The 23,482-nt window shown below is 36.9% G+C and overlaps 1 protein-coding gene across 1 annotated transcript in view; it reads right to left on the bottom strand.

The window, feature by feature from the left end:
• The window catches only part of Nox4 (NADPH oxidase 4), a 90,822-nt gene that overhangs the window by 20,552 nt on the left and 46,788 nt on the right, over nt 1-23,482 (bottom strand). Inside the window, exons 12-13 of the mRNA XM_005357613.3 lie at nt 19,082-19,142; nt 3,765-3,846 (exon numbers count right to left, since the gene is read on the bottom strand). Of these exons, the coding sequence (XP_005357670.1) occupies nt 3,765-3,846; nt 19,082-19,142 (143 nt within the window). The remainder of the gene's footprint in view (nt 1-3,764; nt 3,847-19,081; nt 19,143-23,482) is intronic.

The raw sequence follows: 23,482 nt of genomic DNA, 5'->3' as shown, positions 1-23,482 counted from the left end.
TTACTACCTGATAATATTAACAGAATAACTCCCCTTTGACATATTGCTTCCCTAGACTAGAGAATACCAATTGCATCAGAAATACTCACTATTCGATTGTACATACAAGTCCAAAATTTACATTTTTAGCTCTCTTGTCAGCTAGGTATAAGAATTCCACTAGTAAAGATGTCCTAGGGTAGGGAGGAGTAGACAAGAGACAATAATTCTTGTTTTGTCTTTTCATTTTAAAAAGATTTCTTTTTGATTTTTTGTGTGTTTATATGTCTGTGTATATATGTGCATGTTGTGAGTACAGAAGTCCTTGCAGACTGTGGTGAGCCACCTGATGTAGATACTGGGAACCAAACTCAGATCTTTTGCAAGAGCATCACATCTCTTAACCATTGAGTCACTTCTATTATACCAACAATGTAAGAAAAAAAAAGTCTATTTGTTGTAAAGAAAATCATAGTTGTGGCTGTGGAAACATCCAGAAAAGCATCCATATCACATAAGCAGGAACACAATAGAAAGGGCTTCAACCTGACTAATCATCCCCCAAACAGAGCCTATGAACACGACATCTTTCTTGGGAAGCACAGTGATCCCTGTGACAGCATCAAGCTTGGAAAATGGTACTCAGACCTCACACAGTGCTTTCATGCTGCTCGGAGGCAAGGCTTAGGGTTGAGGAAGTGCAGAACAGAGAGAAATGAGGAATAGGGTGAGAACTGACTTCTTTATACAGGCCTGGGGTTTCACATCCTTTTAATACCACAAAGCTGTGTAAAATGGAATTAGGACAGACACTGTGACTTACTCAAATTAATGTAGCAAGGAAGCATCTTTGCCATTTCCGATCAAAACATAGGAGTAAAGAAAGATATTCATAGAAACTGTCACTCATTTCCCATCATGAGGGCAGTAAAAAAAGGTTGCCGTCACCCAAAATTCAGAAACTGTCACGCATTTCCCATCATGAGGGCAGTAAAAAGAGGTTGCCGTCACCCAAAATTCACACTGCTTCTTCTCTCCTCTTCACCTCCATCTAGTCCGTCACCACTACATTTTGTGGCTTGTGCCTCCTGACATCCCATGATAGTCATTGAACAGTTCATATCACCAGCACCTCATGGATCCTTGATGGATTTTGAACGGAGATTATGTTATCTTGAGACAGTGCTTCATGTTTTACTTTTGATCCATGGTAAGCGGATGAAAATATAGGTTAGCTTTTATTCCCATTGCTTAAAGCCTTCTCACGATTCTGCACTGTCATTGCAACAAAGTCCAAGTCCTCTTCATTTATCTTTATATTCTTCTTCTCTAGAGTGTGCCTACAGATGTGTGTACTGCACACATTATTGTTAGCTGGAGTGCTCCTCAAGCATTCCAATGGCTGCATGTGCTATTACTCTCGGTTTTGACTCAATAACCTCCCATCTGGACATTTTACTCGAGGACAAAATTAACTTTATATAGTTCGCTTCAAAATAATTCAATATTTCTCCACATATGCCTTAACACATTGGTATGATTTATTCATTAAGCTTTTCCCTCTAAGAATTCTTGCCTCCTCAGATACATACACTGTACCTTAGTCATTTTTATATTTTTGGTAGTTATGATCAAGTGTCATGTGGTATGTATTCAGCACACATCTGATGAATGGTTAGATAAATAGATGGGTGGATAAATGAATGAGAGCCTGTATAACGAGATTAAATATATTTTGGAGTAACAGAGATCTGAGTTTGAGAACCAATGGCACCACATTACTTGGTTATGATATTTAATTTTTTTCTCAATCCTCTGTAAAATAATAATACTAGGAAAATGATAAAGATTTCATGGAATCATTCACTTAAAGGTACAATATAATTCCTAACACATAAATATATGTATGTTACTAACATTTCATTATTGGGGTGAAAATAAAAGTATGGTAAAAAAAATATATTACTCTTAAGTGAACAAAAACTAGTAAAGAGGGAGAATTTCTAGAAATAGGACTCTGAATACAGAGAAGAATAAGGAAGACTATCTTGCTAAGAGATGAAACCTAAAAGGCCATCTGAGGACTGTGCTTTAGAGATATTACACAATATTATGACTTGAAGACATTTTTAAGCAGCCAGTTGGAAATGAGATTGGGTTGAAACATAGATTTTAGTATCCAAATAATTAAGGTTGTTCTTTGGCAGTCAAGCAAAACAATAATTCTGACTTCTGTTATAAATAATATTCATGTTTATAAGTAGTGGATGCTTATCTAGGTGCTTAGCATCTCATAGGACTTAATCCAAGTGAAAAGAAAATGGAAATAAGTTTTTCTGCATTTTCACAATACTTTGTCCACATCCATACTAAGCCTTCCAAAGCTACTGCGTCATGTTTTGTTGACTTAATTATCCGCTTAAACTTCCAGTCTAAATTATGTCAAATTTCTTCAAACATTCTGCACATATAAGCTGATTAAGTAAGGATAAAATATAAAAATCCTCTAAAAAACATATCACAAACCAACATCTTTTCAGACATCATGATGGTGAGCTGCACAGAGACTGAGAAATTCGATGTGTTCCTGCTGTTGATTTCCTCTAACCTAACATCCAAATGTGCTTCACAGTAAGAGTCCTTTTCCTTTCCTTGGGTCCTCTGTTTTATTCTCATAACTGCCACATTTATTCATACTGAGAACTCTTTTGGTTTTTCGAGACAGGGTTTCTCTGTGGTTTTGGAGCCTGTCCTGAAACTAGCTCTTGTGGACCAGGCTGGTCTCGAACTCACAGAGATCCGCCTGCCTCTGCCTCCCAAGTGCTGGGATTGAAGGCTTGCGCCACCACCGCCCTGCTCATACTGAGAACTCTTACAGAACGATGTCTGCACTTGACTTCTGGAGAACCAGTGTCCCTATTTTTGGCAATGGGTCAAATAGGGGTTCATAAATTTAAGAACGTGATTAAGAAAATTTGTTATTATTTAGAACCATGTCTTCCAGAATTATTAGAAATTGTTTTTCAAACGGCTTTCCCTTAATATTTCTTTAGTTAGGTTTCTGTTCCTCTGTCATATCATCAAGCATACATTTCATTGATGAGCCACTTTCTCTACCACATGAGTTTATTTCACCTGAAGACCACATTTTTATATCCTCTATTGTTAGATTTTTCATGGTCAAAGAATGCTAAAGATTAAAAGGAATCATGCAACCTAATTAGAGTCCACCCCAAATCCCACAACATGCATTAGTTAAGAGTATTGTGAGTCTATGTTGGATATAATAGGCTTCATAAATATTAGCCTTTGTATATAATATATTGCAGACAAGTTGCTTTTGACCTTGTGTTTTAGGTCATAAGGCATATTTTTAAACAAAAAAAAAGGTTTATTGCAATTAATTAGCAAAGGAAGTAGAAAACTAAGAGGACCATCTCTATGGAAATACACTTTCTTTAATTTAAAGAATAGAAAATAGAGAATAAGATTAGGAGCCATCCACTGATGATACAGCATGACTAGACATGGGGCTCATGGCTTGCACAGAGGAGCAACTCCCCAGTCACACAAAGTTCAATAGAATTTGAAGCAGAGATTGGTCTTCTGCATCACTTCTGAGGAGCCAAAGATCAGACACTATAAGTGAGATATCAAGTGGTTTGGCTAAGTTACTCAGGATCTTTACAAAGCCCACAGAATAATTACATTTTGCTTTCTTGCATCAAATTCTGCCAATATCTAGTGCTTCTCCTCTCAACACCCAGCAAACTCCTGCTACTTACTTGGGATAATTTCTAGACTGAATGAAGGGCAGAATCTCCGAGTCCTGGCCAGATGGAGGGAGTAGTAAATCTCGGAATCGTTCTGTCAAAAGAAAAAAAAAAGGAATTATCAACAGTAAAAAATTCATCAAGAGAATAATCTCAAAATAGAATTGGTTTTCTTTCTACTCTCTGCATGTATTTCATGACTAAAGTAATAAAGTAACTGAAAATATTTTTTAAAAGCATATTCTTTGGTATAGACTTGTAAAATCTTATCACTGAAACATCAGAAAACACACAATGACATTAATTATTAGAGATGTATACTGCTATTACTTATATGAGTTGAAAAATATCAATCGTAGCTTTCATGTTATGTGGCAGGCATTTGGCAGCGATGAGTGTCATAAGATCAACATTAGGACTAAGCATGCCACTATACACTGCTGATAATAAAGAGCAGTTATAAGAGCTTGTAAGAGTGATTTAGGGTTATTCTGGAAATGTGAACTTTTTTTTTGGTTTTTTGAGACAGGGTTTCTCTGTGGCTTTGGAGCCTGTCCTGGAACTAGCTCTGTAGACCAGGCTGGTCTCGAACTCACAGAGATTCGCCTGCCTCTGCCTCCCGAGTGCTGGGATTAAAGGCGTGCATCACCATCACCCGGCAAAATGGTTGGGAGCCACCATGTGGCTGTTGGGACTTGAACTCAGGACCTCAGGAAGAGCATCCAGTGCTCTTAACCTCTGAGCCACCTCTCCAGCCCCTGGAAATGTGAACTTTGCAATGACTATTGTTAAATCTTTCTATTCCATACCCTGTAGCAACTTTCAGTATGACTGGGTAGAAAGCATGAGGATATACAAAGCAACATTTTTATAACAATCATAAACAGAAATATCTAAATTTCTCATAAACATGAGACTAAGAAACCTATTCTCTTCGGATAATAGAACATTTACTAATAGAAGTAAACTGAATGCTTTTATTTGTAGACACAAACCGAATCATGTTGTACACTTTTGAGGATGGGAATGCATCCTCATTTTTTATAGAGATAGAAAGCAATGAAATAATGCATTGTGTCAGCACAGTATATATAAAGCCGAAGAAACCAATGAACACAATAAGGCAGTCAATTCCATTTCACGGTAAATTTTAGGAAGAGTTAGATGTATTCAGTAATAAAGAAGCAAAAAGGTCATTGTGAGTAATTTTTAATACTTCATATTCACTAATTATGTTATAATGAATGAATGTTTCTCAATATTTCAAATGTACTAATTATATTATCACGATAACTGAATGACTGAGTTTAGAGTAATCAAACGAGGAGAGGAGGTCATGAACCAAGATTTAGTTGAATGGACTTTAGGGCATTTAAAATTCTTAAGGAAGGCAAGGAGAAGATATGACAGAGAAAAAGGCATGAATTATATTAAATGCTACCTTAGCAATACTAACACTGCCTCTCTGCCTGCATAGTTGAAGTATTTACTGTAGCAAAATTGGGCAAGGCAGAGCATCATGATTCATTAGGGAACAGCTGAGTCATTGTCTCCACCAGTAAATCTAGAGAATGAGTACCACTGACCAACTTACACAACCAAGCTGCAGCAGTGTGCCAACCTAAAATGCCAGTGCTGCTGTAAATCTATTGCCACTAGAGGTGAGCACTCTCCCTGAAATACTAAAATCTACTCTTGACGACAATGCTCCTTCCCAGTTACTGTATGTTACAAAGATAGTCACTTGTAAGCATAACAGAAGGCCACAAAGGATTCCCAAGAGAAGAGGCATACAACTTCTTTGCACATGTTCAACCAGAATCATTTCAGTTGTCCATCACCATTTTTGCCTTTGTCACTCAGTCTTTACAGCAACATGCTTGGGGGTGAAACAGTGGGATCCAAGAACGGCCTTATATTTTCTGGTTCTATTTTGAAGTGTAGAGTTCTGAAGCTGAAGCTCTCATTTTTTCCTTTCGTATTTACTCATTAATTTGCATCCAAATTTTTGAAAATTTATGAAACATTAACTACTGCTGGGTTGTTATATTTAATCTATGAAGTTATTATTTGTTCCAGTAGGATGATATCAACTATTTTTGAAAGTTGTCTGCTTTCTTCTCTTAAAAATATTTCTTTTATTATGTAAGATTATAATTAAATCATTTTCCCTCCTCTTTCTTCCCTCCAAACCCTTCTAGTTACAACACTTGCTCCCTTTCAAATTTATCACATCTGTTATTTGATGACACATGACCCTGCCTTTTATTTTAAAGGAGTACTTTTCAATGTTTACCTGATCCAAATACTTTTACTATTCAATCCTCTTCTAAAATAGATCCTGAAAATGAAACTTAAGACCAAAAGAAATCAAGAAGTTTATTGACCATGTAAAAGAATGTTTTCTCTAAAACGTATAGCAGAATTCACTGGGAGCTAAAAGCATGCTTTGAAATTTGGAGACTGATTTCCAAGCTTGCTTAAAATGAAAATGCTTCAGCCTCTCAGATTCCTGCCATCAGTTATCAATGGCCATCCCGTTCTTCATCTGATTCCACAAGAAACATACTTTGATTTTTCATTTGCCGACAAAGGAAAGTAAAATGCCAAACTCAACGTGCTTATTCAGCCGACACAGGATTTTCTTAGAAAATAGCAGATTCCCAACACTATTGCTCAGGCCCTTCACAAGGCATCTTAGAGGAAGTTGTTAAAGCCACTGACAAGAACCAAGGGTCTCGCTGCCATGATGCAGTGATGAGCTGACTAATGAGGTAGAGATGTCTGGAGGTGATTTTCCACCAGCCGGGAATTCCTTAATTGACACGAGCTCCTACAGACTTTCAACTTCATTTTATTTCTCTCTAATTCAATCAACAAAACGGGCCTGGAGGACAACCTATACAGAATTACATTAATGTGCGCAGTATAGACAATCACTTATGACACAATATAGCTATTCAAGAACAAAATTAGAAGGAATATTTCCCAATTTAAAAATTTTGTTTTGATATATTTACTATGCCCCAGTTTCATGATACCTTTAGGAGAAACTAATCAATCACCCAATTATTGGCAATGTGCAGTACATGAACTACAACAAGGATTTGTGTAATGACAATAAAAATCATGGGAATCTATTTCTGTTGTGAGAATGGAATATTCCTATCACTACCAAGAAAAAGAGGAAGATGAAATGATATAAGAGAAAAATTGACAGTGAGGAATGATATCCCTTTATAACCTAGGAAAAATCTTTTGATTACAGAACTTAACTAATCTTGTTCAGTAACATACTTGAAAGGAACTTGTTTGCTAGAGGCAAGATTTGAGCAACTTCAAATAATTGTGTTTCTATAGGTGGTCTTTTTCCCTGTTTCTTTCACTATTATCTTCAATATGAAAATGATGCTTCACTTACTTTGAATACTCAAATATCACAGGCAAGAAAGGGAAGTCATATAAAGTATCTCTCAAAGGTGACAGAATTGCCACAAAATGAGACATTTATTGCATTTTTATTAAAACATACAATTTTATCCTTTTTCTTTTAATCTTTATATTACGTCCAATTTACCAGTTTTGGTTGTCTTTTTCAAAAAGCACCAAAATCAAATCCTTAAAAACACTGAAGTTCCCCATGGTATATTTGATCTTACTTACAAAGTTAACTGGAATAAGTCAGCCATGGTGGTGCATACCTTTAATATAACACTTGAGAGGCTGGGGTAAGAAAACTGCAAATAAGAGCCAGTCGTTACTACACAGTAAGTTTCCTTCTTGAAAATGCATGAGAAAATGGGAAAAATAAATGGAGGTATAAAACAGGTAATATTAGAAATTGTGTTGTCAAGGAAACAGAAACTACCCCCAAGCAATATAAAATGAAACTGTAAAATCGATTCTACCATGATACTTATCAGATTTTACATTGATTTTTTTAACATCGAAAGCTTTATGTCAGTATAAATATGTGAAATTTGGTCTTTGTAGACAACTGGATTACAATGAGAGGTATCTAAGACTACTAATGTATAGCTGTGTACATCAGGAATCTTTTTCAAAAGGGTCCATATGTGAGAAAATTATAGAGTGTTTTGGTGGTGAATGCATGGCTGAAGGGTGAAATGTTAGTGGCACTTTCCAAGAAGCTGGAGCCCCTGCTGAAAAAGAGGTCTGAGAAAAACAGTGTTCGTAGCCCGGGAGCCATTTCTTTGTAAGACAGTTTGAATTTTGCTGCTGCCACTACACTCTAGCTTCTTAGACCTTCCGTGAACCAACAACACCAGCAACTTTCCAGTGAGCTTCAACCCTGCATTAAGATTGATGAGTTTCATGGACAGGGAACTACTTGGTTCTCTGCTGTAGAGTCCAGACAACAGTTGTTAGGTCACCTAGAATCTGAGGTTTAAGTCAGTCTGAAACATAATCCCATTTTCTGATCTCTCAATCAATGTATCATGTGTCATATCATATCATATAATATTATATCATATCTGTTTATCTATCTATCTATTAACCATTTATATATCATCTGTCATCTAACATCTAACTACCTATCTGTCTGTCTATTTTTCTATCTATCTATCTATCTATCTATCATCTATCTATCTATCATCTATCATCTATCTAATTTCTATCATTTGCCTATTTATGCAAACATATACATGCAAATTTTTTTTGGTTCTTTTTTTATACTGTGATGCTTTTTACAATAATTTTATACTGAAAGATTAAATTATTTTATAATGCCGACAAATCTTCCTTATTGTATACTTTACAATACTTAAAAGCAAGAGATTATAGCAATAATGATATCCAACAAGACCTTGGATATTCTCATCACTGCGAAGACGCAAGAAGGTATCAATGAGACATGGAGACATATGCATTTGATTGTTTATAGTGATCATTTCATAGTATATGCCAAATGTTATATTGTATAACTTGATTATACACAATAAACTTATTAAATAAAGTTAACAACTTTAATAAGTAAATCACCTTCTACTCATAGGAAAGCATGAGTTCAAACTGATATCTTAATTTTAACTCAGTAGAAGTATTGGAAGAAGGCCACTTGTTGGTTCCCGGCTACTCAGCCCTGAGATAATCACACAGAAACTATATTAATTAATTTACATCTTGGCCCATTACCTCTAGCTTCTTTTGGCTAACACATCTTAATGTAACCTAGCTCCATTAATTTGTGTATTGCCACATGGCTGTGGCTGTCTGGGTAAAGTTCTGGCATCTGTCTCCAGCAGGGTTAAATGGCTTCTCTCCCACTCTGCCTCCTTTCTCCCAGGATTCAGTTTAGTTTTCCCCGCTTACCTAAGTTCTGCCCTACCACAGGTCAAGGCAGTTTCTTTTTTCACCAATGGTGCTCACAGTATACATTTAGAAGAACACGAATCTAAATATCTCTGCTTGCCTTGTCCAGCTTGGTTTATGCCTGCTTCCTGACATTTGATCTGTGTAGTACTCATCGCATACTTCTATCTTTTAATTAAATGAGAAGAAAATAAGCTAGTGGTGATGTAGTCAGTAGACACATTTTTCTCAAATTCCTCTTCACAGGGCTTGTTGCTCAGCTCTAGAATTGGCAGTCAGACACACATCATGACCCTTAAGCTCCTTCTGCATTGATCATATGTTCAAAGGCAATGATTTCCCCAGAACAGTTCCAAACTCCAAATGCAGAAAGTAGGGATCTTCCAGCCCTATCCAAACAGATCTGATTATCAATATTTGCTCTAAAGCCTATTATAAATGTATCTGCATTGGATTGACTCCGTATAGCAGCTGCTCAACTTCTCTCAATCCAATAAATTTGTTCTTCTTGTCAAGGTATTGATTTTTAACAAGAATGTTACATTAAACAAACAAACAAAACACAGCACCAGTTTCACTGGAACACAACTTGCAAAAGATGAGACTGGCAGGCCTAAATTTTGTACTGAGAGGTTCTCTATGAAATTTGCCAATACTAGGTGAAACACATGTGCATGCTACTAAGAAGGACTAAGGTCAGGAATGAACTATTTCCCATATTGCAGATGTTTCATAAACATCCGAATTGTATATTCAGATGCTCACTGTTAAAAAAAAAAAAAGTCTTCTCAGACACAGATTCCTTGCAACAGGTGCCACTATCTGATATGGCCGAGAGGTTGGTACAATGCAATTCCCTCCACTTTTATAGCATGATCAAAACCATTCTTTTTACTAGAGGCCTTGAACTCCCTTTTGAATCCATTCTTACTCGTTAGACTTAGAATTCTAAGAGGAGAGCCCGATTTCCCTGTGACATCGTATCTGGGACTCAGTGAGTAAAAAGCAAAGTATAAGGCATTATAGAAAGACACCCACTTACTCGTCAATGCTAACTCTGTTATTCTGTAAACTCAGAACTGCAAACTTTGCTGAACATGCTTCTTGAACACGTTGGTTATTAAGAAATAAAATAAAAGAAAGAGAAAAGAAGATCAGTAAAGTGTTAGGATATCCATAGAAGAAACCCTTCTAAGCCATGGAACTACAAGACAAGCTAAATATATTTGATAAAATTCTCCCTTTTCTCCCTCATCAATTAAGGCCAACAAACCCTAATGGAAGACAGTTGAGAGTAAGATCAATATTTAGGGAAGCTGGAAATTCCTTCACATTAAACATTTGTTTCCCTCACACAATAAAACATTTACTGAATGGTTCTTATTTGCACATTCTATGAATAGAGAAAATTCTCATCAAGGCAACTCTGCTTACTGCGGAAACAAATGCTCAAAACAAAAAAGACTTCACAGTCGTTATAGACATGTGTTGATGGGGTTTTAAAGGGACTCACAAAATTACTTAAATTACTTAAAGAGGGAAAGAGGAGCATTACTTCCAGTAACTCAAAATTAATGGTTTTCAAGTTTTGATGTTGATTTTCTTAGGAAAAATATGCACATTAATCTTAGCAAAACCAATTACTTCTAACAATGGAAATTAAGGGGCAGACTTAGAGACAGCCATATAAACTGAAGAGAGATAAAGGATAAATTTGCTGTTCTGGAGAATTTGTTTAAATCAAATAACTTTGTTCATTACCATGGTAACTACTGCTGAACAACAATGGTTTCTATTTAAAGTATTGCTTTCAAAACAACATTAAAAGCATCCATAACAGACAATTTTGGATAGATCAAGACATCTAGATCTAGAGAAAGAAGATTTTCTTTTTACATCCATAGCCAAACCTTCTTTACCAGAACTCAAAAGGAAATAGACAACAATTTTAGAATAAAAATGTCAGCTGCCCGTTTGGATTCTTATGAAACGTCCTTTCCACAAATATCAAGGCCATTGTGAAAACAATACAAAACAAAACCTTATTCTTCTGTCTTATATACAGGCACGCAAAACAAACGCAAAACATACTTTTCAGAAGACAACAGAGACGCAAAACATGTGTAACCAGAGCTAGTAATTGAGTTATACCAGCTGAACCCGAGAAGAGGCGTTACACCCTCCCTGCTCTGGCCATACCTCCTGAACTACATTCCTTTTAGATTCTCTCAACTATATGAAAAGGTATCTACTTTCACTAATACTTCAGATAGAGTTAAGATATCAATTCTAGCCTTTGCCTCCCTGAAAAGATTTATAATGTGACATCTATAATGAGCAGAGAAATGATTAGAAAGAATTTGTGTGTTGTAGATAAGGAAACTGAACATCAGGCAGGACCTGATAACCCACAGGTCTGCTGGCTAGCAGGAGGTAGAGACAAAACCAAACAGAAGCATTGCAGAATCAAATTGCCATCCAGTATTTTTGTTTTGTTTTGTTTTCTTGGTTTGCACAGTTTTCTTTCCAGACAGAGCACTCTGTTCATTTGTTCTCCCTCTTTTTTTCCTTTCTAAAAACAATCTTTTTTTTTTTGGTTTTTTCGAGACAGGGTTACTCTGTGGCTTTTTGGAGCCTGTCCTGGAACTAGCTCTTGTAGACCAGGCTGGTCTCGAACTCACAGAGATCCGCCTGCCTCTGCCTCCCGAGTGCTGGGACTAAAGGCGTGCACCACCACCGCCTGGCCTCTAAAAACTATCTTATTTTACCAATCCTAGTTCCCTCTCCCTCCCATCCCCCTTCTCCACTTAACTCCCCCATCATACCCACTTCCAATCTACTTCTCAGAGAGGATGAGGCCTTCCGTGGGGAGTTAACAACGTCTGTCACAGCACTTGAGGCAGGATCAAGGCCCTCCCCAGTGTATCTAGACAGAGCAAGTTATCCCTCTGTAAAGGGAAGTTTTTGTCTCACCTGGTCTTACAGCAATTCAGTCCCAAAGAATCACACAGGGGCTTATATTAATCATAAACCGTTTGGCCTATTAGCTCAGGTTTATTATTATTATTATTAACTAGCTCTTACAACTTAAATTAACCCATAATTCTTGTCTATGTTTAGTCACATGGCTTGGTACCTTTGCTCAGTAAGGCATTCTCATCTTGCTTCCTCTGCATCGGGCTGGTGGCTGACTCTCTGCCCTTCTTCTTTCCAGAATTCTTAGGCTGGTCATCCTGCCTATACTTCCTGCCTGACTAACAGCAAATCAGCATTTTATTAAAATAATATGAGTGATAAATCTTTAGAGTGTGTAAGAGCATTATCCCACAGCATCCTTCTACAGGGAATGGGCTCCAAAGAGCCAGTTCATGCACTAGAACCAGTATTTATCCATTTCCTTCTAGCCTAAGGATTATATAGTGAGAATAAACCACACCTAACATCTGCATGACACCACACCTGCAACATTTCAGCACAAGTCTGAAGGGAGACAATGCAGTATTATAAGAAGGAAAACTATTTTCAATGGGCCCGTCCACTTTTGAGGGAAGCAGTGATAAAATTCTATCCCCGTTGGACCCATTATTCTGCTTCCTATTTGGTAAGCGTACAATTTAAAGACATGGAATGAGCTTTTGGAAACTACAAACAAACTTCTTTGCCTCGAAACACATCAATGATTCGCTGTCTATAAATGGATTTCTCCTAAGATGTAAATTCTCTTTTATTGCTGTGGAGGCTATGCGGTAACAAGAAAAACACCGGCAAGGGCAAGAAAGAAAACACAGGTTCAAGAAGAGTGAAAGCAATTATCAGAGGCACTCTTGGATAAACACATTACTGCTACTAAGTTTCCTTCAACACAATCCACCTTTTAAGGAAAATGCTCTACTGAACAATTGTCACAGCAAATACATTGTTAAACAGTGTTGGCACTGAACAAAAGTAACACCTCAAAAGGATCAAGGCTCAGCTTGATACTAATTCAGTTTTGGCTTTCAGCACAAACTCTAATACTTCCTACGCTCATATTCAAAAAGGAATAGGCAATTTTGTTCAGGACTCAAAGAAAATGCAAGGCTGTGTGTGTGTAAAGGCTGTGTGTGTGTGTGTGTGTGTGTGTGTGTGTGTGTGTGTGTGTGTGTTTAAAATGTTCTTGCCTAAAACCTGGGCTATGAAAATTAATACCATGAAGTACATGGTCTTTCGAAATCTATCAAAACCAACCCAGCAGTGTGTCTTTTGTGTTCTTAAATATAGGACACACTGGATACAGACAAGGCCTAAAGAAAATCCACATCAGGGAGAGCAGCAAGTAAATAGTGCTGTTCTAGTGGACTGGACAGTTTCCCGTAAGCCCCCAAATTCTTCATCTGCTTTCCTACTGCTAGGACCTCTTTTCTTTTAATGCTGGTCTTTAATCAAATTCTGCCCAGGACTTAAGGGCCAACTCAGAAGCTCAGTCTTTGAAAAGGTCTTGATTGATCATGCTGAATAGAAAAAATATTTTCACAGAATTTCCTTAGCTCACAGTTCGATGACAAGAGAGAAATTATATACAATGAGTGCAGCCCATGGGGTAAAGATTCTTCATTGGCCCTAGGACAGAAATTAAAGTCCAGTTCCTTTGGCTTAGCATTAAATTTTTTTTTTTGCAAAAAAAAAGGCCAAAAGATCTCGTGTGTGTGTGTGTGTAGCTCCCCTTCTCCCAAGACCTCTGAATATAAACCAACTACTCAGCCCCATGAACACAATACCACTGTCTAACGAGCATGTATTTATTATTTCTCCTTGCTTGTTTTTTAAGGTCCACTTTTGGCCATACAAATTCCTTGTATGTTTTGGCAAGCGTCTGCATTTTCTCTTAAAGATCTTAGCATATTAGTCAGTTTTTAGCAGTTCCTAATCAAGTAATTCAAACATTAACTGCCAGTTTGAATAAAGTTTGGATACCAGTTTTGTCTATTTTATAATCCTCTGGTTTTTGCTTTATAAAAATCCTCCAATCGGTGTAAAATAAGACTTTTATGCACTGGGTAGAATCAGTGGCAGACCATAGCTTTTTATTAGGACAGGTGTGAGAATGGGGTAATGGAAGACTAGTTTGTGCCTGGTCTTGGTGCTCCAGTGAGCTTGTTCCTGGACAATGCGATGTTAAGCGGTGTTTGTTTTCTGTTCTCTTAGCCTGAGAAGGATCGACAGCTGGGAGATGCTGGAGTATGGAATTCCTGTTTCTCCAGGAAGACATGTGCAGTAGGTTCCCATCAGGCTACTGGAGGCCCAAAATGGTGAGAATATGTCCATCTAGACAAATGGTTGGAATATGCAAACTTATTTCTGCTCCTTTTTTTGTTATATAAGGTTAACTGGGAATGGTTGTCTTCAGGACACTTGGTCGAAAGTTGGCTTCACTGCCTAAACAACAGAATGCTAATGACTTGATGCCTCAAAGTGTTAAAGCAATTAACTGTTTGAATTGTCCTTTGTATCATGTTAAACAAGTTTTTTGTTATACCACAGTACTATTGTGGTAATGTGGATGATTTCAGTATTCACTGGAATGCCCTCCTGGTACTATTCTATGGTTTCTGTATTACTATTTTTCAGGCATCTTTGTATTCTTTACTTATATTCATAAATCCCTATGCCCCTACCTTCACAAGAGGTGTTTTTGTCAAGGCTAGTCCCTTAATAGCTAATCACTGGCAAAATAGTTTCTCCTGAAGGCAGGCTGCAGAGGGAGAAGAATGTTTGGTACTTTTTAAAGCAGCTCATTTTTCCTAGCCCTTGCCAAAAGTCCAAGATTTTCCTCTTAACATTTTGTTATGAAGACCTTATAATTCCCAGAGACAATAAATTCATGAAAGTACAGACCTATTGGAGACTGGTTATCGCTTAGCCTTGTCCACAAGGAGGTTCTTGCTGTTCATGGCGCTGTTCTACCCAGACACTGGGACCATGGAGTTCAGCTGATGAGTCCCTGTGTGGAAAACTCCTGGAATCCTCTTATCAAGATTACATGAGAGAGGGGATCTAGCCTGGCACATAATATCTCTGACACTAATCCAGAAAAATTGCTGATTCTTTTTTTACATGGTTCAGCCTTTTATATGCTGGCAGCATACAGCTTCTGTAATGATTCAGTCCCACAACATGGCTGACACTTCCGGGTTCCAGGGCTAAGCATGTGCGGACAAGCCCTCAGGCAGAAGTGCCTAATGGTGCCAGGAATCTTTATTTTATTATTTTTATTGATTTTTATTGAGCTCTACATTTTTCTCTGCTCCCCTCCTCTTCCCTCCCCTTCAACCCTCTCCCAAGGTCGCCATGCTCCCAATTTACTCAGGAGTTCTTGTCTTTTTCTACATCCCATGTAGATTAAATCTACATATGTCTCTCTTAGGGTCCTCATTGTTGGCCCCAGGAATCTTAAAGGACCTGTGTGACCCATGTGCAGCATGGTTGCACCAACGTGTGACACCGCTATATGAGCCCTTGTGCACATGTGTGAGCTCCGTCATCTGCATAAGATGTAACCACCCCATCCCCCTGTGCAGATGCACAGGCAGCCCTTAAAAGCTGGAGGCTCCATCTTCATCCCTCTCTCTCTCTCTCTCTGAACACTGTCCTTCACTAGGCCTGTACACCTCCCCCCATCCAATAAACTCTTAAGCGGGCTTCTTGGCTGTTCCTTATTTCCTTCTCAATTGTGCCAGGTAACTTCAGCTTCTATGTCTATTCAAAGGTCTATGAACACCAAACTTTATTATGTTTAAATTACACAAAACATTTTTCTGTTCCTTTAACTTTTAAAGAAAATTATTATTTTTAAGTGTATGTATGTTTCACTTGCATATATGTTTGTGCAGTACTTAAGTGCCTGTTGCCTCTGCAAGTCTGGGGAGGGTGTTTGATCTATTAGAACTGGAGTTACAGATAGTTGTCTGCTGCCCATGTCGTTGCTGGGACTCAAACCCAGATGCTCTGAAAAACACAAGTGCTCTTAACTACTGAGCCATGTCCAGCCCTCCTTTAGTTTAAATGAAGTGAATATCGCGATTGTTTTATATTTGCAACCTTAAGACTCTTACCTGCATTACTACATTCAATCTTGCTTTAATTTTGTTGTTTTTAAATATTTCAAATTTCTGTAAGTTATTTTTTGAGATTATAATCACATAATTTTCTGCTCCCTTTTCCTCCTTCCGATGCTTACCAAATACCCCTCCTTGCTCTTTTTCAATTCAAAGCCTCTTTTAACATTAATTGTTGGTCCATATGCATGTATATATATATATATATATATATATTACATATAAATATATTAATAAGTAAATAACTTTGTTTTAAAAGTTTTAATTTCTTTAGAGAACAAGAGTTCTCTTATTATGCTTTCATTATAAGAAAATGAGTAGAGCCCACCTTTTTGTCCGCGAGGTCCTTGGAGCCTGGCCCTGCTCCCTACTGTGGAATGTAACATCATTTTTCTTTCAAGCTCAGGATTCTCAACCATTTTCCCTTCCTCCTAAATGCACTCCATTTAAATAAGTACCTCCTGATACCACTAGGTAGAACCAATTAGGACCAAATGAATAATCCTTGAGACAGATTTGAAAACTGTGCCTTTGACCTGGCTTATCCTCCTACAGCCTAGAGCAAATGTTTAATACATGATTGATTATTAGTCTCTGCAATTTATTTTAGCTCTCTCCTTTGCATGGACTTTACATTTGGATTTAGTGGTAGTATTCAGGATTATTTATAATTTTGCAGTAACTAAAAGGCCCCAGTCTTCCCTGGGGATCTATTAGTAGCCAATGACTGCTAGGGGAGGCAATACCATTTTCTTCAGTGCTCAGCCTACTGATGCCTTGCTCATGCTTTAATAAGTCCCCATCATGCTCATACAACTGGAATTAGGTTCATTGTGTCACGCACGAAAAGAAGATTGGAATGTAGGAAGATGGCTGGTGGTGGGGCTGATGGAGATGGACGAGGGCAATAAGGAAGAAAAGAAATACACTTCACTGTATACAATTAATGAAACTTAAAAAAATATATAAATAAATTGAAAACCTGTCCATAATACCACGATTCTGTGAATTTATTAAAGCTACTTGAATCAAAAGCAAACTGAGCATTCAAAGTCATTTCTACTATAGGGCGAATTATATATATTTTCCTGAATATGCTGTCACCATAAATTAATGTAATTTAGTGTGGTCATATCTAACTTATAAGGAGAATTACAAATTTAAGAAAGTACTTAACATACAGAGCACATGCCCTTCCTCAGTCTTTTCATGAAAAATCAGCAGGATGGAACATGAAGCATGCTTTATAGTGAAATAGACACAGACAGACGCAATAGCTAATATTTTGTGGATGTTTGTAACATTTCTTATACTGTGGTTGATTGGTTTCATGTTATCAAAGCAAATCCACAGTGATATATTGTCCTTAATTATCCCTTTAGATTCTATAAGTTAACCATATCTAATGATTATTGCAAACGATAATAGACAATATGAAAATTTTATAATCATGAATTAATAAAAAGTCATTATGTGACACATATAACAGGCACGCTATTTAATGTCTACCTATAATTACCTACCAACTGGTAATTGAATTTGTTCATAGCAAAAATTGAGACCAATTATGTGTGGACACTGTGTACATAACACTTTAGTTATAAAAATTCAAAACCTTTAAAAATCTACTATTTAAACCATTAAAATAACAGTAAAATGCTGATGCTGAAATTATTCCAAAATAATCATATCTAGCACAGATATTTTTAGACAGAATTGTAATCAAGATAGCAGTCTGGGCTCATATGTTTGAAACAGAAATATGATAAATTTTGGAAGAGAAACAAAATACTAATTCAATTCTTTTGACTAACGTTATCATTGCAGAAGGAGAAAAACTACCTTGCACACTTGAGGTTTCATGACTTCTCTAAATTTAATGGGTGACTCATGCAATCAGAAGATGCAATTCCTAACGAAAATGCAGACAAGTGTGAAACTTGGTGACTTCTCCTCTCCTGCTATGAAGCCGTTTCAGTTACATCATGTACATTGCGTATAGTAGGCTTCTCTCAGAAAGATCCGTATGGAACAGACCTAATCTTTTCTTTAGTTCCTGTTTGCTGCCCATGGTAGAGCACATTTTATCATAGCAAAGTCAATGCTAAAATCCACAACAAGGATCTGAAGCGATGGCCGTAGGTAAAAGTGACTGCACTCAAACCTAGTGATCCAATCGAAACCTATTTTGGAAGGTAAGAACATTCCTCCACTAGCACACTATGACTCCAAATGCACACTAGGGCTTATATGCAGCTTCATGTATGTGAGCACACACACACCATAATACACATACACAATAATAATAAGTCATATCACTTAAGAAAAACAAACTTGTGATGTTCAAATTCTTATCTTATATTCTTTGTCACTTCTATACATAGTGCGCTGTTCATAATTTTAATTTTGAAGGAAAATTCAGTAATTTCAGATCTCTAGGGAAAATGTTCTCATTTTTCCTCCAATAATTGTAACTTTGTTGTTTCCTGGCAGTTAAATCTCCTTTTGAAATATTGTTTCAATGAGTGACAGAATTATTTAGAGCTTCTCGACATGCAAGCTTGGCTCCATTACGTGAGAAATGTCTTACTGTAGGCAGAATGGAACTCATTGAATAGAATGATCTTGTATTTCTCTCAATATTACAGCACACTGAGGGCAAAATTGACTATTAAATGCTCCCGATGGAGATAATTAAAATAAATATTAAAGTAATTATTTATTCTCAGTTATGTTAAAAAATAACTGAGAAAAACTCAAACATAATAGCTAGTAAGCAAAGAAATAATTAAACTGCTCAATATCTCTGTAATTTTCCATATATTGGAGTACTTATTTTGTTGATATATTTCGTTATGCTCCATTCTTTTCAAGGCATTTAAACTCCTAAATGGTACATACCTGTCCAGTCTCCTACTACTTTAAAGTGGACACCAAATGTTGCCTTGGTTTCAGTAGGACACTGAAAAAAAAATTGGATTAATTGTTATATACTAGAAGTATATGATCTGATCAAAACTTTTATTCTGATAATAAGTCCCCCGATCAACGGCTAATAGAAAAAACAGGATAAAATTTATATGATAAAAAAAGCAATGCTATCTGATCATTTGGACATCTGAATTGCTCTAAAGATCCATAAATAACATATAAAACAAAAATAGACAAAATTTAATAGCATATTGTATTTAACTATAAATCCTGTTAAAATATCTTTTGAGGCAAAATATAGGAGCCATAAGGAAGAACTAAGCACTGAAGAATAATGATATTTGTGTGTCATATTCAAAGGCATCAGATATTTTGCATCGTGAGAAATCAATGAGCAAAAAAATTCTAAATATGATATGAATTTCCATGTCCACTGTGGCACTGGTCAAAATACATTTAATATATTTTGTCTTCAATTTTCAGGGAAAAAAAAATCTGCTTGACACCTGTAGAGACAAATGAGTTTCAAAATGCAGGTAAAATAAAGGATTATTCTATGGTTCCAGAATACATTTCAGCCAGTGATGAGAAAATATTTCCCTCATTTTCCAGACTGCTAATTGCTCATTTACAATCACCAAATTTAACGTTTTTCGATACTGGATATTTTTTCCCCAATCCATTTGGTAGTGTTACGCAGCCTGAAGTTATGACAGGATGTAAACTGTAAACTTTTTGCCATGACAGTAAAAAAGAAGTATTATCCTAATGACTCTCCAATTGATTTAGGAGTGTTGGCTAATGTTCCGTGGTAGGGACTCACATAGGAAGGCCATATACCTGCTACATCACAGGAAACTTAAATATAACCTAATGGTTATGGATGAAGATTATCTGATAGTGACCTCTCAGATTGATTCAAGTACTGTGCAGGACTGTGCTACCAACCTAGCCATATAACCTTTGATTAACAATTTGCCCTGATTACAAGATATGCCAGGGTAAAGATGACAAGAAATTATGGGAGTGGCCAAACAATGTCTGGTAATCCAGTTTGAGCCCCATACCATGAGAAGTCAGAAGATCCAAGCACAAGAGTTTGCGTGGGAATGACCTAGGCCCTCTGAACATATGTTAGAGCTATACTTGATCTTCTTGTGGGTCTCCTAACCGTGGGAGCGGGAACTGTCTCTGATGTGCTACCTGCTTTTTGGGGACTCTTTCATTCTACTGTGTTGCCTCATCCAGCCTTAGTAGGAGAGGAGATGTCTAGTCTTACTGAAATTTCGTATGCCATGGCTGGCAGATACGCGCGAGGCCTGCCCTTTTCTAGGAAAAAAAAAAAAAGAAAGAGAAAGAGAAAAAAGTGGAATAGATGGGCAAGGGAGAGCAAAGGTTGTGGGGAGAGAAGGGAGGGAGGGAAAAATATGATTGGGCTGGAAAAAATTAATTAACAAAAAATTAATAAAAATATACTGGAGAATCTTAGCTCTCTGAGACAGGAAGCAAGAGCTCAGATTCAAAGATAGTTAAAAGTTTCTGTCTATATTACTTTGTTACCTCATCTCTCCAAGAGGGAAAAAAAATAGGGAAAGTACCATTCCACAAACTCTAAGACAAGCAGAGGCAAAACACACAGGGGACTGGGTTGGGTACCAATGGTCCATTGAAAACAAAGAATGAGCTGCCATTCATTTATTGAATAAGTAACGCAAGATACTGCATGTAATTTCCAAATATTATAATTGAAACTGTGTTCCTAAAATTCCCATCACAACCTGGAACCCAGTCCAAGATTGTCTGTTTTAGTCAAGAGACCTCTAACTGTTTAGGCAGAAACTGAGATACAAAGTTTGAATTAAAATCCAGTTTCTGGGGGGAAAAAAAGCAAGTCCTGACCATTTACACTTCAAAATGAAAATTGATTCAGAAGCTGGCCCCTCTCACCATCTCCAATGTCAACACCAAGGTCAAAGCAATCATCACACCTCTACTAGATGACCTTCCTATGTATGTACTTGCTCCTTTGCCTACTCTTTTTTTTTTCTTTTGTGTTTTTTTCGAGACAGGGTTTCTCTGTGGCTTTGGAGCCTGTCCTTGTACTAGCTCTTGTAGACCAGGCTGGTCTCGAACTCACAGAGATCCACCTGCCTCTGCCTCCCGAGTACTGGGATTAAAGGTGTGCACTACCACCATCCGGCTTCCTTGCCTACTCTTAATGTAGCAAACAGAGTCTGTTCCAAAGTTATACCCACAGGAGGCCTGTCCCTTTCTAATCAGAAACAGGAGTGGATTGTGGGGGGCAGGAACGGGGGCAAAGGAGAAAGGAGAGGAGGAAGGGGGAAGAGCAGTCGGGTATAAAATAAATGAATAAATTTAATTAATAATAAAAAGTAAGTCATCGCACATCATTTATCTATTCTGACTCTCTGGTGGATGCTTTGTCAATCAAAGGGAAGGGCCTGAAATATCTGGGAAACACTTAGTGATGGGAACCGGAATTTCAGAACTGGAAACACAGATGGGTCGCCAGAGAAATATGCACAACTGTAAAGTAATAGGGGTTCTGGGAATGGAGCATAGTGCACCGTGATCTTTAGAGCTCACGAGGATGACAAGGAGAATAAAAGAAATAATATGGAATCAATGTCAGAGAATGAGAAAGAAGGCCAGATAAATCGATGTCCTGGAAACAAAATGAAAATTGTAAGTGTTTCAATAAAATGGTCAGCTGCATAAAAAGGTGCTGAGCTCTGAAGACCATTAAGTTCTGGAAGACGGTTACTGTATTTAACAGTAAGAGGGCAGTGTGCATCGTGAATCATCTCCAGGGAATAGGGCTGTGGACAAATCTGAGGGGTAAGTAAAAGACTAAGAGAGGAAAATCAAAATTGACGAGCTAGACAGTAGCCAGAGGGCAGAGTCAAGAAGGAAGTATCTTCAGAATTTTTTCTTGATACCTGGAGGTGAAAGAAGTATCAGAAACTATAGACTGAGCCAAGGGTAGTGGCACAGACTTTTAATCCCAGAACTGGGGAGGCAGAACCAGGAGAATCTCTATGAGTTTGAGGCCAGTCTGGTCTACAGAGAGAGTTCTAGAAGAGCCAAGACTACACAGTGAAACCCTGTCAAGAAAACAAACAAAAACTACAAACAAAAAATAAAAAACTATAAGCAAACAAACAATAAAAACCAAAAAACCCTATTTACTGAATTAATCAAATTAATATTAACCAATCCATTTGTTCCAAACATGGTACATTATTTAAATCACATTTATCACAGGGGCCAGCATTAGCCTCTGAAGAGACATTTCTTTTCTCCTGGAATACAGCCAAAGAACAGGAGTTAGCTGATGTTTAATTCTCAAAAAACTCAAACATTCTGTTGGGTTCCTTGGATACTAATCACTGTCTGTGGTTTTCATCGCTGTGCCTAGAATACATAATGACACATTGCTCCTGGCAGTCTCCCTTCTCCTCATCCATCTTAGTTTCTAGAGCAAAAAAGACTTGGGAATATAAAAGTAAAACAAGGTTTAAGAATTAAGTAGATGAGATTAAGACAAACAATCATAGTAATTGACACAGACTTTCTAATTATATATAATGTCATAAAATTTAATAATTAACAACCATAAATTTTTGTCTTATTTTCTTTAAATAAAAGAATACTCCCAAAAGTAACTGTTTAGGAGAGAGAAAAAAAACATGCCACATAGAAATGATGAAAGAGCAGGCATGCTATGTAAAGTGTAGACAAAAACAGGACCGCCACTGGAGTCTGACTCAAAACTTACGTGAAATCAGGTTATTCAAGCTTAAAAAATAATGAATAATATAACCTAAATTACAGATGTCAGAAAATCATGTTTATTACTGAATAAAAATAATACTGAAAGGAAATGGATGTATTCACATATGCTTCAATGAGTTAACAATGAAAAGGAAGATTGTAAATTATTTCCATAAATGAGAACTGATTAAAGGTACCAAGGGACATAACATCTACCTCAGCTAAAAATGAAGAGATGCTATATTTTGTAGCAAGTGGAACATCTTATGCTTTCTTAAGTCTTGGCTTTTGAAAACTCATTTTGGATTTAATTTTGTAAATTAGAAAAAAAAACATAATAGAGTTTTGGCAAAAGAAAAATACAAACATTTTATCATTACAGAACACAGCTGGGAAACACTTGCCAAGACTCACTGAGTAGCTTAGGAACCAAGTGTAAAATCTTATATAGGTGTTAAGTCAACAAAGGTCTGATGAGGGAAAAAAAATCATAAAACTCGAGCTCTGATAAGTTTTTCTTATCAATTATATTCTACAATGATTTTGTTCCCTTCAACAATTTTTATTTTTGATCCT

The sequence above is a fragment of the Microtus ochrogaster genome, chromosome 22, assembly GCF_000317375.1.
Source record: "Microtus ochrogaster isolate Prairie Vole_2 chromosome 22, MicOch1.0, whole genome shotgun sequence".
NCBI classification, from domain to species: Eukaryota; Metazoa; Chordata; class Mammalia; order Rodentia; family Cricetidae; genus Microtus; species Microtus ochrogaster.
This window is presented reverse-complemented; position numbering and strand designations above follow the sequence as displayed.